Genomic DNA, 14,641 nt, shown 5'->3' with positions numbered 1-14,641 from the left:
CATAAAATGCTATGTTATCCACAGTCTCACACTTTGATTTATCTGGTATAATCAAGTTCTTAAAACATGTACAGTTATCACTCATTATCATCTAGTTGGTTCTTCATTTAAAAGAATTCAAAATTAAAGACAGCAATTATGCTTGGGTGTGGTGGCTCACACCTGTAATCCTAGCACTTTAGGAGGCTGAGGCAGGAGAATCACTTGAGGCCAGGGGTTCAAGACCAGCCTGGACAATATGGTGAGGCTGCGTCTCTACAAAAAAACTTAAAAATTAGCAGGGTGTGGTGGCACATGCCTGTGGTCCTAGCTACTCAGGAGGCTGAGGTAGGAGGATCACTTGGACCTTAGAGGTGGAGAATGCAGTGAGCCATGATTGTGCCGCTGTACTCCAGCCTGGGCAACGACAGAGGTAGAGCCTGCCTTCAAAGAAAAAAAAAATAGCAAATACGTCTCAGTTTCCCAATAAGCATTTCAAAATGTAAAAATTACATGAAGAAGGCCAGGCGCAGTGGCTCACGCCTATAATCCCAGCACTTTGGGAGGCCAAGCTGGGCAGATCACGAGGTCAGGAGTTTGAGACCAGCCTGGCCAATATGGTGAAACCCTGTTTCTACTAAAAATACAAAAAAAAAATTAGCCGGGCATGGTGGCATGTGCCTGTAGCCCAGCTACTCAGGACGCTGAGGCAGGAGAATCACTTGAACCCAAGAGGTGGAGGTTGCAGTGAGCCGAGATTGCGCTGCTGCACTCCAGCCTGGGGCAACAGAGGGAGACCTCCTTCTCAAAAAAAAAAAATTACATGAAGAAATAAAACAAATTTTTCATGAAAGTAGTATTAAAAACTAATTTTCTTAATTTTGGCAAGGCTCAAAAAATTGTACCACCACAAATAACATCCAAGGTATACACCTAGGTATAACATGAGACAGCCCTAAGCCTCCTGAAAAATGTTACCTGTCTTCAAGAAAATTCCAATTTAAAAAATGCAATGATTTCTTTCTCGGCCGGACGCGGTGGCTCACGCTTGTAATCCCAGTACTTTGGGAGGCCGAGGCGGGCGGATCACGAGGTCAGGAGATCGAGACCACGGTGAAACCCCGTCTCTACTAAAAATACAAAAAAAAAAATTAGCCGGGCGTGGTGGCGGGCGCCTGTAGTCCCAGCTACTCGGAGAGGCTGAGGCAGGAGAATGGCGTGAACCCAGGAGGCGGAGCTTGCAGTGAGCCGAGATTGTGCCACTGCACTCCAGCCTGGGCGACAGAGCGAGACTCCGTCTCAAAAAAAAAAAAAAATGAAATGATTTCTTTCTCACCATAGTATATGACTAATAGAGGGAAAAAAAAAACACTAGCAAAATGAGAAAGCTTAAGTTCCTGTATGCTACCTAACTAGCCATGTGACAATTTGGCATTCATTCACTCATCAAGTATTTCTGAGAGCTTATTATGTGACAGACACTGGAAACACAGTAGTGAAGAAAACAGCAAAAATCCCTGCCCTCATGACACATTCTGGTGAATCATTTAATCTCTAAAAACTCAGTTTTCTTTCTCTAAAACGATGGATTTTATATTATACTACAGAGTATTTTCAATTCTTTTTTTAAAAGTCCACATTACTCTTCTGAATCCAGGGAAGCAACTTACGGAAGATAACCTGAAATCCACTCTTGCCACTGGCTGAAACCATTTGCTGTGTCATCATATTCAGATGGCATAGAAGGGAAATTAAGTAACTGCTAGATTATCTTTCACACAATCTAGATGAATTATGAGCCTTATTGGCCTCTTAGTATTTACTTGGTAATTAAGCTTCCTTGGATAGAATCCATAAAGAACAATCTTAGAGAAATTTCTCCAGATAATGCATAATTTTACATTCCCAGTATCTAAGTCTACAAAAATACAGATTGCTACTGAATCAACTAATAAGCTTATCTTCTCTTCAGAGTAGGATCTGATCTTTGTTTACAAAGTGCTTGCTAAAAGCAGGTAGTCAGAAAGCCAAATCTTGTATTCAAATATGGTTCCTGCATCTAACATTCAAATCTTCTTTCACTTATGAAGACATATTTTTAGGGCAGGCACAGTGGCTCATGCCTGCAATCCCAGCACTTTGAGAGGCCAAGAGTTTGAGACCAGCCTGGGCAACACAGCAAAATCCCAGCTGGGCAACACAGCAAAATCCCAGCTGGGCATGGTGGTGCACACTTGTAGATTTACTAGCTACTCTGGAGGCTGATGTGAGAGGATGGCTTGAGCTCAGGAGTTCGAGGCTGCAATGAACTATGATCATGTCACCACTGCACTCCAGCCTAGGTGACAGAGTTAAAAACAAACAAAAAACCATGGAGGAACACCACTGTCAGGTCCAACAAATGCAAATAAAGTAGGAGCACTGAAATTTGCTAGCAAGAGGAGATGATGAACACAGATGGACCCAAAGTGGTGGAACAAATTTACATAAGTCAATCTATAATGTGTAAGATACATACAAAGAAGAATTCTTTCTTTCTACAATAATCTGAAGTGTAAGTGGCTTCTAGAACTAGATTCTCAACTCAGCTATATCAAATATTAAATTACTAAGGGAATCTTTAGAACACCCAGATATTTTAAGTCTCATATAGATGAGCACTGTTTACTTAATTTATATTTAAAAATCCAATAAATGGGCAGGGTGCGGTGGCTCACGCCTGTAATCCTAGCACTTTGGGAGGCCAAGTAGGGTGGATCACCTGAGGTCAGGAGTTGGAGACCAGCGTGGGCAACGTGTCGAAACCCCGTCTCTATTAAAAATACAAAAAATTAGCTAGGCATGGTGGCGTGTGCCTGTAATCCCAGCTACTCAGGACGCTGAGGCAGAAGAATCACTTGAACCCCTTCGAAGGCAGAGGTTGTAGTAAGCCGAGATTGTACCACTGTTCCCCAGCCTGGGCAACAGGGAGGCTCCGTCTCAAAAAAAAAAAAAAAATCCAATAAATGAAAAGACTTTGGTAAAACTGAAATGATTTATAACCTAGAAGAATCATTATTATAAAATACTAATTATCCAGCTCTCTGGATGTTTGCCTTTTAGACAGAACTCTCGTTGCTGACAGCTACGTATAACGAAAAAAAAGTCAGGCTTTGGTACCTGGAAGACAAGAGTTTGAACACTAGTGCACCACATCTTGGACACAAACTTTCTAAAGCTATTTTTTCTTTTTTTTTTTTTTTCTGAGACGGAGTCTTGCTCTGTCGCCCAGGCTGGAGTGCAGTGGCACGATCTCGGCTCACTGCAAGCTCCGCCTCCCGGGTTCACGCCATTCTCCTGCCTCAGCCTCCCGCGTAGCTGGGACTACAGGCGCCCGCCATCACGCCCGGCTAATTTTTTGTATTTTTAGTAGAGACGGGGTTTCACCATGTTAGCCAGGATGGTCTCGATCTCCTGACCTTGTGATCTGCCCGCCTCGGCCTCCCAAAGTGCTGGGATTACAGGCTTGAGCCACGGAGCCCGGCTAAAGCTATTTTTTCACCTCTAAAATGGGAATACTGATTACCTATCTTGAAGGATTGCTATGATTAGTAAAAATACATGTAAAGCACCTGACACATAGTAGGCACTGAAGAAAGAAGTGTCAGCTGCTTATTCTCATAAGCACATCCATGAAAAGAGGATATAAGAAAGGACATGGTAAGCAGATAAATCAGAGCCTATGCTACACTTTTTTTTTTTTTTTTTTTTTTGGAGACAGTTTCTCACTCCCATTGTCCAGGCTGGAGTGCAGTGACACGATCACACTCACTGCAGCCTTGACTTCAGTCAAGGTGATTCTCCCACCTCAGCCTCCCAAGTAGCTGGGACTACAGGCACGCACCACCATGCCCGGCTAATTTTTTTATTTTTATTTTTAATAGAGATAGGGTTTCACTGTGTTGCCCAGGCTGGTCTCAAGCTCCCGGGCTCAAGCAACCCGCCCATCTCAGCCTCCCAAACTGCTGGGATTACAGGTGTGAGCCACCGCACCTGGCCTAAGCCTAGGCTGCATTTAACTGCTAAATCAAAGCAAACAAAAAGCATCCTGATAATTTCAGTGAAACTTTGGGCTAAATTTTTTGTTCACATTTTATATACATAATACTATAGTTCCTCCTTATAAATACGTAAAATCCAAAATTACCTCAGGTCTACTTATTTTGGAGCTAAGTAAAAATGAAAGACTATTACACAACAAAGCAGATAATTTTATGAACAGGTGAGACTGAAAATATGCCAAAAGTAAGATATAAAAATGTATATGAAAGGATAGTAAAAGATTCCTACCTTTAAACCGACTGTTATAAGATCTGTAACAACACTGTATGGAAAAAGTAAAAAGAGAAAATGGAAAACAAAGTTAGAGAACAAGTTTTTAAAAGACAGAGATAGTAAGAATAAAGGGGAAAAAAGCATTATAATAACAAATAATAAAAATAAGAATGTGATGAGTTGTGAAATATTAATACAAAGAAAAATGATGAGACAGTCTAGCAACAGCAGAGTGTAAAAGCAAATCCTTACTACCAATGCAAGAAACAAATCCTAAGTTATCTTTTAGTATTTAGGAAAGTATAGTCATACTTAAATAAAAATGAGTGTTTGTCCATTTACCTCTATTTAACAAAGCCAAACCAAAACTTAAAATCACCAAAGTTTGTTCTTTTAAGTCACTGGCATGAATAATCGTGTCTGAGGTTTTAAATGAAACAAAACCAGTGCTCGGATTTTACAGAAATAGAAGGCATCTTGCAAATCTGCATTTACCACCCAAAATTGCTCACCAAAATATAGTTAAGACAGTCTCTCAGAACTAAAATAAATACAAACATCACATTTCAGACATCAAAATTTTCAAAGATTTGCTTTTTAAAAATATTCTATCACGTCAAAACTGTGTTTAAGTATAAATTATCTGTTAGGAGGAAATGAACACACACACACACACAAGAGACAGTTGGGATTTGAGGAGGAACTAGAAAGATATGTTGACTGGTGGCTTGTGGTTTGTTTTTTAACTACCCAAATAAGGAAAAAGGATCTTTTTCAGGCTGTTGGAAAATGTAGAAATTTAATTAGTCTCCTGAAGGCATAAATGCACTGTATTCTTAAACCACATCCCTTAAGACCAGGGTGTGAAAATCCCCTTTAAAGTCTTGCCATACAAAAACTCTTCTTTTCTAAGCCCCAAGAAACTGTCTTCGATTAATGTTTTTCTTCATATCTCCTAGAAGAGAGCTACAAATACATTCTACATATTGTTAATAACCTATGTCATCATTACCTCATAAAAGTCAACAAATAAATGACTCTAGATGATGTAAACTGTTTTTAAAATACCACGTAGATTTTTTATTTTTCCTTGTAAACTTCTGAAACTTGAAATTCATTTGTCTAAAATTTAAATGTGATAAGTAACTGGACGCTTGCTGCATAAAAAATAAGATTGTGTAACACTATGGTTATTGGTTCTGATACAAAGGGCAATCATGCTCCGACTTGAACTTCCAAATGAACTTACCTTCCAGTCAGTATCTCTTTAACTACCTTGCATATTCAAACCAATAAACCCATTACTACCTTAAAACCACAAATAGGGTGAAGGAAGAGTTAACTTCCTAAACACTATCAAAAAGTAAGTTTGCACTTCACAGTTATCCTAGAGTTTAACAGCAAAGACGCAAAATTCGAGTCCTCTTTATTATAACTATAAATTTTACGACACAAAAAAAATCCTGCTTCCATATTTAAGTCAAACCTTCCAGACAATTAACTACACATAATGAAATGCTAATTTCACAGCCTGCCTGAACCAAAATATTAGTATGACACAAATCTTTACGACCACAAAATTTTTCAACATATAAAATGCAACTGAATAAGGTAATGTGAAATAAGTTTTCAACAATGTTCTCGAAGAAACTTCAAACAATAAAAACGCTTCAATTCCCCCCCAAATATATACACCTACTGTGTACCCAAAAAAGTTATAATTTTAAGAAATTTTTTAAAGCTTCAAATAAAAATAAAGAACATCACAATCATGAATAAAATCGAAAACTCCACTTTGATGTCTGTAGCAGTGTGCAATCTGCATTCAAATGAATCAATCCGAAATGTCATATACACTTAACATTGTGAAACTAAAATAAATGAAATCTAATGAGGTCAAAACCTGTTGGAAAATTTCATCTTCTTCAAATAGCATATCATCAACTATATGGCAACATGTGAACGACTTTTACTGTTCTAGCAAGCTGCATATATTCCACAACCTTACAGAAATCTTGTCAACAAAAGTAGGTAACAAGCCAAACAAAACCTCAAATACATAAAGGGAATAAACAGAGTTGGAGATTTTTTTTAATCCGTAGGTACAGATACTACAACCTTCAATTAATTCACCAAAATCCTAACATAGTTGTTACTTTAGTTACCAAAATATGTCAAGTCCCACCCTATATCCCTATATCCCTGAGTCCCCCATTAAATTTTTGAGCATTAAAGGCCCCCGAAAATCGCTCGTACATCATATTTTACATACACGGGCAGAGAATTCATTTAAGTTTCTTGAGGAGAGAGAATGGTGAGGGGGAAGCGTCCATGGTCACTAAGTCCAGACCCCTGCTGTCGAGAAAGCGTTAACGTATCTCACAGCACAAGTCGGGAGACCTCGGCCAAGTCCCGCGGCGGCCCCGGGACCCCGCGTGGGACCATGGCTTGGGACCAGGTCGCCGCCCAGACGTGTACCGACGCTTGTACCCTCCGTCGGCCGCTCGCCCCACCTCGCCGGTAAACAGCAACTCCCCCGGCAGGAGGACGCCCGCCCCGCGCGCCGCCTCCGCCTCCCCCAGCGCCGCGCACCATTTTCTGAGAGGAAGTGTCGAGAGGCCGAGCTGGGCTCCCCGGACTCGGGGCGCGCAGGGCGGACCCCGGCACCGCGGCCGGACCGGGCTTTCCTCCGCTCCCGGGTGTGTCGAGTAAGGCCGGGAAAGAGCGGACGTGTCCGGGGCGCCGCGTGGGGAAAGGAGAGCCTGCGGCGGACGGCGCCTCCGCGATTCCGGGATCCCCACCGAGACGCCCGGAAGCCCCGCCGTCGGGCTTGGCCGGAGCCGCTCCTCCGGCAGCCGGCGCCGCGCACGGCTCCGCAGCCCTTACGCGTTCCGCGGAGAGCCGGGTGGAAGCGGCGCCAGGGCAACCCGGTGCGGCCGCCGCGCCGCCTAGTACTTACCCATCCATGGCCCAGATGGAGGCGCGCACAGAGCAGGGACTGACAGGCTAACCGCGAGCAGAGGAAGCAGGCGGCGGCAGCAGGGCGGTTCCGGGGACAAGCGAGCGTACGCTGTGCAGAGCCCCGGCCGGTCCGAGGTGGAAGGAGAGTGGGAAACAGGGGCGGGGACCGGGCACGCTCCCGCCACCGCCGCGCCCCCGCCTTCCCCACCCCGCGAGCGCGTCCCCGCCTAGCCCGACCCCGCCCCCTCAGCGTCCCCGCCCTCCCTCGGGGCCCGCCCCTGCGCTCGCGCCCACCCTCGCCCCGCTGGCAGCCGGCCTCCGGCTCAGCTCTGGGGCGCCCTCTTCCCGCGGTCGCTGTAAGACCCCGCCTCTCTGCCCCTGGTCCCGGCGCGCGCGCCCGCGCGCGCCCCCGGCCTCCCTCCTGAGTTCGCGGGAGCGCGCGCCTTGTGCTTCCCGCTCCGCCGCGTACCGCGCCCGCCCTCCCGAGGCCCCGCGGGCCTTCCGGCTTCGCAGACCGGGACTGCCAGGTTTGAATGCCTCCCTCCGCCGGCAGGAAAAGCCTTGGGGACCTGACTCCCAAGAGTAGGCAGGAATGTCTCACGAGGACCCCAGAAACAAGGTGGAATTGCCCAGGGTGCGCGAGGCTGTAGATGGCATGTCCAGAGACCAGCCTCTGGCGGCCCCGCGCTGGAGTCGACCGCTGGGACCGACACCAGCCCCATAGGTGTGGCTGGAACGATGAATGAGGTGAAAGAGGCTGCCCGGACTGGAATTTGTATACAATTTAAGTATCTGAGTGCATTTCGACCTGACCGTCTAGTATTGAATTTATATGAAAAATTCATTGTACAAACATGGAATGGCTATATTTCCAGCATTTTTTAAAAGTTTACTCATTATTCCCTTTTTTCAGATGAAAATATATATACAAAGAGTGATTTGCTCACAGTTTCACAACCAGGAAACGTTTGCACCAGAGCCCTTTCCTCTGGTCTCAGCAAAAAGTATATATATAACGAGTGACAACATGCTTGCTTTTTTCCCTTTTTAGTGTGAAATTGAGTACTTTTTCAACTCACAGATCACCAAAACGTAACCCACTAAACTGTTAAGCCAAATTCTTAACCTCCTGAGTAAAAAAGAGCGGGGCTCCTCCCCATGGCTTCGTCATTTGAGAAGCAACTAACAAGAACCTCAAACATCTATCCTTGCTAATTTCCTGCTTTCAGATCAGTAGTGCTACTAAAAAGATCTAAACTGTGGACTCATTCATCATTCAGTCAGTATTAACCTACTATGTACCGGGCACTGCATGGATACACAAGAAAATAAGGTTCCAGCCGTCACTGTTGAATGGATTCCTCAGTCCTTTTATGTATATTTTTGGCATAAAACTTTCCAAATAAGTAGAATAATTCGGTGAGGTAATTCTTAAAGTACTGTATCTAACCTCAGTCCCTCTTCCAAAATGTCAAATATATTTTGTTTTGTATATTAAATCTAAATATTAAGTTGCATTTGTAAACATTGCCAGATGGAAATGTAGAATGTCAACAAGATAAGCAGCTGATGCAGTCTTTCTATCGCTGTATTTGGGATATATTCTGTTGATGAAATTTCCTTAACACTTTTTTTAGCTACACAAGTAATATCAGCATAAATGCTTATTTTGGAAAATTCAAGCAATATAAAATATTGAAAAGTTATCATTATTATTTTTCTTCCCAAACCACCCCCTGCCTATGACTACCACTGTAACAATTCTGCGTGCATCCTTCTAGACCTTTACCTTTTTTTCGCTTTGTTTTGTTTTTGAGACAGTCTTGCTCTGTCTCCCAGGCTGGAGTGCAGTGGCACAGTCTGGGCTCACTGCAACCTCTGCCTCCCGGGTTCAAGTGATTCTCCTGCCTCAGCCTCTTGAGTAGCTGGGATTACAGGCGCCCGCAACCATGCCTGGCTAGTTTTTGTGTTTTTAGTAGAGACAGGGTTTCACCATGTTGGTCAGGCTGGTCTCGAACTCCTGACCTTGTGATCCACCCACCTCAGCCTCCCAAAGTGCTGGGATTACAGGCGTGAGCCACCGCACCCAGCGACCTTTACCATTTTTCTTTCTTTTTTTTTTTCCACCTAAAAATCCTGGATTATAGCCAGGCACGGTGGCTCACACCTGTAATCCCAGCACTTTGGGAGGCCGAGGCGGGCGGATCACTTAAGGTCAGGAGTTCGAAGGCAGCTTGGCCAACATGGTGAAACCCCCCCCCCACCGTCTCTACTAAAAATAGGAAAATTAGTCTGGCTTGGTGGTGCACGCCTGTAATCCCAGCTACTCAGGAGGTTGAGACAGGAGAATCTCCTGAACCCGGTAAGCAGAGGTTACAGTGAGCCGAGATCACGCCACTGCACTCCACTCTGTGTGACAAAGCGAGACTCCAGGCTGGAGTGCGGTGGCGCAATCTGGGCTCACTGCAACCTCCGCCTCCCAGGCTCAAGCAATTCCCCTGCCTCAGCCTCTAGAGTGGCTGGGATTACAGGCACCTGCCACCCTGCCTGGCTAGTTTTTGTATTTTTAGTAGAGACGGGGTTTCACCATGTTGGCCAGGCTGGTCTTGAACTCCTGACCTCAAGTGATCCACCCACCTCGGCCTTCCAAAGTGCTGGGATTACAGGCGTGAACCACTATGCCCAGCCTCATAATTTCATTTCATAATTTAACGTTTTCCAAAACAGTGGAAATTACGTTGTTTCCAAGTATTCAAAATAACTAACACTATTGCAGAAAATATCATGAATGTATGAATATCTTTGCACACATATTATTACATCTGAGGAATAGATCCCTAGAAGTAGAATTGAGAAACAAAGGATATAAGCCTTAATATCCTTTATATAATTCAACAATCCTTTATATAAAGCCTTTATGGCCTTTATAATTCAAATTTGATAAATTTTTTGAAAATGATTCCAAAAAGGCTGTACCAATTTATTTATTTATTTATTTATTTATTTGAAACGGAGTCTCGCTCTGTCGCCCAGGCTGGAGTGCAGTGGCGCAATCTCGGCTCGCTGCAAGCTCCGCCTCCCGGGTTCACACCATTCTCCTGCCTCAGCCTCTCTGAGTGGCTGGGACTACAGGCGCCCGCCACCACGCCTGGCTGATTTTTTTTTGTATTTTTAGTAGAGACAGGGTTTCACCGTGGTCTCGATCTCCTGACCTCGTGATCCGCCCACCTCGGCCTCCCAAAGTGCTGGGATTACAAGCGTGAGCCACCGCGCCCGGCCAGGCTGTACCAATTTATTTAAAAAAAAAAAAAATTTGGCCGGGCATGGTGGCTTACACCTGTAATCCCAGCACTTTGGGAGGTCAAAGCGGCAGCATTGCTTGAACTCAGGAGTTTGAGACCAGCCTGGGCAACATGGTGAAACCCTGTCTCTATATTTTTATAAAAATAAAAATAAATTATTAAAGTTATGTCTCTGTTACCCTATGCTTTAAGCTAACAAATTTTAATGTTAAAAAATAGCAGAGCATGACCCCTATCTTTGCTATTCCAAATTTCAATATTAAAAAATAATACAGGAAGACCCCATCTCTCAATAAATAAAGGTAAATATGAAGTGTGTCTGAAATTTATTGTTCATACTAACAATAATTCTGAGAAGTCTGCAATGTAAAAACAGTGCACCTGACTGAAATTAACAAAACTTTGGCATTTCCTAAATACTCAATGTCCAGCTTTACAACAGAAGCCTAGATATAAGAAAACAGAAAACAGTTTACAACAAAAAAGGTGAAGCCTTAACTCTTTCCCCTGCCCCTTGGTTCTAAATTCAAAGAACTTTTTGTTTGTTTGTTTGTTTTTTGGAATCAGAGGCTTGCTCTCACCCAGGCTGGAGTGCAGTAGGGCGATCTCAGCTCACTGCAACCTCTGCCTCCCAGGTTCAAGCAATTCTCCTGCCTTAGCCTCCCTGGTAGCTGGGATTAGAAGCACGCACCACCACACCTAGCTAATTTTTGTATTTTTCATAGAGATGGGGTTTCACTATGTTGGCCAGGCTGGTCTCAAACTCCTGGCCTCAACTGATCTGCTTGCCTCAGCCTCCCAAAGTGCTGGGATTACAGGCGTGAGCCACCGTGCCTGGCCAATTCGAAGAACTTCTTTTTTTTTTTTTTTTTTTTTGAGACGGAGTCTCACTCTGTCACCCAGGCTGGAGTGCAGTGGCGCAATCTCAGCTCACTGCAAGCTCCGCCTCCCAGGTTCACGCCATTCTCCTGCCTCAGCCTCTCCGAGTAGCTGGGACTACAGGCGCCCGCCACCACACCCGGCTAATTTTTTGTATTTTTAGTAGAGATGAGGTTTCACCGTGGTCTCGATCTCCTGACCTCGTGATCCGCCCACCTCGGCCTCCCAAAGTGCTGGGATTACAAGCGTGAGCCACCGCGCCCGGCGAAGAACTTCTTATAGATTAAGCTCCATGGGTTTGTGAGTCACTTTGATTCAAAAATAGTAGGTAGCACAGAGTTTAGCTCCTCAAGAACCACTTTGAGAATCCTAGCTGTTCCCATAGCCTACATGACATGACATGGAAGAGCCATGGCTTTCTATCATCTCCACAGAAGTTTCTGGAATCAGATATCTCAGCTATCACCCACATGACCTGGTTTGACCTGAAACTGATAGGTTCTGTATACTGCCTTGTTGATAGTGAAGAGAGTTACATTTTTTCTATTTGCTAATTGCTCTGTGCTTTGAAAAGGAAGACAGTTACAAATAATTTAGTTTATAATTTTTCTAACATTTTCTCTTGTGTTTTCGTTCTAATTTGACTAAGAAATTCCCCTGAAACACCTTTTTCTGATGAGAGACACCACCCCCATCACTATTATGTTTGGACAACATGTAACCTTTGAACACTTGCCTTAAGGCATTCCGGTAGGCAGTGGTTAGTTAACATTTAACCAACATAACCCTATTTCTGTTTACAGGTAAGACTTTTTAATATGTAAAATAATACAAAGATGCCAAATAAGTCAGAAATAATAACAGCTATTAGGTGAATCTAGGAAGCTGGACATTTTAATATCATTTTATCCCATGACAAATACAAAATCATCATAATTAACATTGCATTTCCCAAAACAGAAACATCCAAAATTATACTAAATGAAAAAAGCCAATCTCAAAAGGTTACGTGCTGTATGATTCCATTTCTATAACATCCTCAAAATGACAAAATTATAGAGATGGAGAACAGATTAGTGGTTACCAAGGATTAGGAAGAGGGTGGGAGCAGATGGAAGAGGATAGAGACAACTGTGACTACAAGGGAGTAACAACGGGGATCTTTGTGGTAATAGTTCTGTATTTTGATTATGGGGTGGTTATACAAATCTACACGTGATAAAATTGCATAGAACTTTAGATACACACATGCATGAAAAAGTGACAAAATCTGAAGAGAAGTTATGGATTGCACAGTGTCTGTGTACTGCTTTTAATAGTGTAATATAGTTACTAAGATGTTACTATTGGGGGAAACTGGTTGAAGGGTACACAGGACCTCTTTGTACTTATTTTTTAAACTTCCTGTGAATCTACAATTATTTCAAAACAAAGAAACCTTGGCTGAGTGTTCCCTTAATATTTGTTGTTATTTGTTCAATAATTAAACAATAACAAACATCAAAGGCTTAAGCAAAATGGCATGTGAGTATAATTTATAGTTTTCAGGCTGTATCACCTTGGTAGTCAAATAAGGTTATAACAGCTGACACACACTGACTCTGACCGACTCTGCCCAATCTGTTGAATTATGAGCCTTTCTTCAAAGTCCTTCCCAACTATTTGAAGAGGCGGCATGTAAGTGTCTCCTACATGCTCGCTGACTTCTCAGCAGCTATGAATCACGTCCATTTTTGTCATCTCATGCCTGGCCCTGATGTAATCATCTCCACATGAAGTTCTTAATATGGCCAGTGCCTGGCACAGAGGACTCATGTCTATGCTGAAGGTGCTGTCCCTTGTCACTGTCCTATAGTATAATTTGCCAGCCCATGCCAAGTTGCATTGGGCTTTCTGGAGCACTTCTCTGAAAAGGGGAGGATTCCTTTCCCTGTCTTTTGTCATACTGTATCACCTAGGACCCAGTGTCTCCCAGAATTTTTCATGAAACAGCCCTTTTTATTTTAATTCACAGAAAATCATCCTTTAAGATTTAGGCAAGGGCAAAATGCCGTCTCTACTAAAAATATAAAAAATTAGCTAGGCATGGTGGCTCATGCCTGTAGGCCCAGCTACTCAGGAGGCTGAGGTGGGAGGATCACCTGAACCCAGGAAGTTGAGGCTGCAGTGAGCTGAGATCGCGACACTGCGCTCCAGCCTGCCTGACACAGCAAGACTCTGTCTCAAAAAAAAAAGATACAGGCATGAATCCTAAGGGACTAAGAAAATCTGAGTGATAATCACTACAGTGATCTAAGAATCATCCTTGCCCTTTAACATTGACTTCTTTTTGTCCTTAAAACTGTTGTCCCCCACTCTCTATCCTGAGGATGAATTTCTTAACCTAGAAGTCTCACAGACCCCACTTAGAAGTAAATCTCTTGGATTGTTATTTTTTTCTTTACCTTTATTTACTTGCCATTTTTATTTTTTTCTTTTTACTCTTTTTTTTTTTTTCTTTTGAGACAGTCTCGCTCTGTCGCCCAGGTTGCTATGCAGTGGAATGATCTCGGCTCACTACAACCTCTGCCTCCCAGGTTCAAGCGATTCTCCTGCCTCAGCCTCCCAAGTAGCTGGGATTACAGGTGCACCCCACCACACCCAGCTAATTTTTATATTTTTGGTAGAAATGGGATTTTGCCACTTTGGCCAGGCTGGTCTCCAACTCCTAACTTATCAGGTGATCTGCCCGCCTCGGCCTCCCAAAGTACTGGGATTACAGGTGTCAGCCACCATGCCCTGCCTACCCAGCCCAATTTTTAAATGATATAAATTTCTGTCAAGATTATAACCATGACACTAAATGTTATAAAAATTCATATTTATTTAAACATGTTTATTTTTTATTTATTTTCTTGAGACAGGGTATCGCTCTGTCACCCAGGCTGGAGTGTAGTGGTGCAATCGTGGCTCACTGCAGCCTCAACCTTCCAGGCTCAGGTGATCCTCCCACCTAAGCCTCCTGAATAGCGGAAACTGTAGGCATGTTCCGCCACCACACCTGGCTAATTTTTGCTGGTGTGTTCCTAGCAACCAGAACCTACTACATAATAGGCAGCAAATATTTTATTAATTGAACATGTGAAACAGGTTGTGCCTTACAAAGACAATCTTCCTTTTGTTTCAGAAACTATTTATTGTATTAATACTAAATTTGTATTTCTGGT

General features: G+C 43.4%; 1 protein-coding gene across 36 annotated transcripts in view; it reads right to left on the bottom strand.

The window, feature by feature from the left end:
* Positions 1-14,641, bottom strand: part of PTBP3 (polypyrimidine tract binding protein 3) — a 166,185-nt gene that overhangs the window by 108,656 nt on the left and 42,888 nt on the right. For 9 of the 36 annotated variants that reach the window (XM_055271462.2, XM_055271467.2, XM_055271465.2 and 6 more), the window contains exons 1-2: positions 6,566-7,078; positions 4,309-4,342 (exon numbers count right to left, since the gene is read on the bottom strand). The exons of 4 other annotated variants lie outside the window; for them this stretch is intronic. In XM_055271462.2, the coding sequence (XP_055127437.1) occupies positions 4,309-4,342; positions 6,566-6,582 (51 nt within the window). In that variant the 5' untranslated portion in view covers positions 6,583-7,078. Of the gene's footprint in view, positions 1-4,308; positions 4,343-6,565; positions 7,079-7,252; positions 7,488-14,641 lie in introns of those variants that run through there. 23 more of the 36 variants (XM_055271464.2, XM_063636104.1, XM_063636101.1 and 20 more) reach the window with 15 other exon arrangements.

This window comes from Symphalangus syndactylus, chromosome 3 (genome assembly GCF_028878055.3).
Source record: "Symphalangus syndactylus isolate Jambi chromosome 3, NHGRI_mSymSyn1-v2.1_pri, whole genome shotgun sequence".
Classification (NCBI taxonomy): domain Eukaryota; kingdom Metazoa; phylum Chordata; class Mammalia; order Primates; family Hylobatidae; genus Symphalangus; species Symphalangus syndactylus.
The sequence above is the reverse complement of the archived record's forward strand: the minus strand, read 5'-3'. Positions and strand labels throughout refer to the sequence as shown.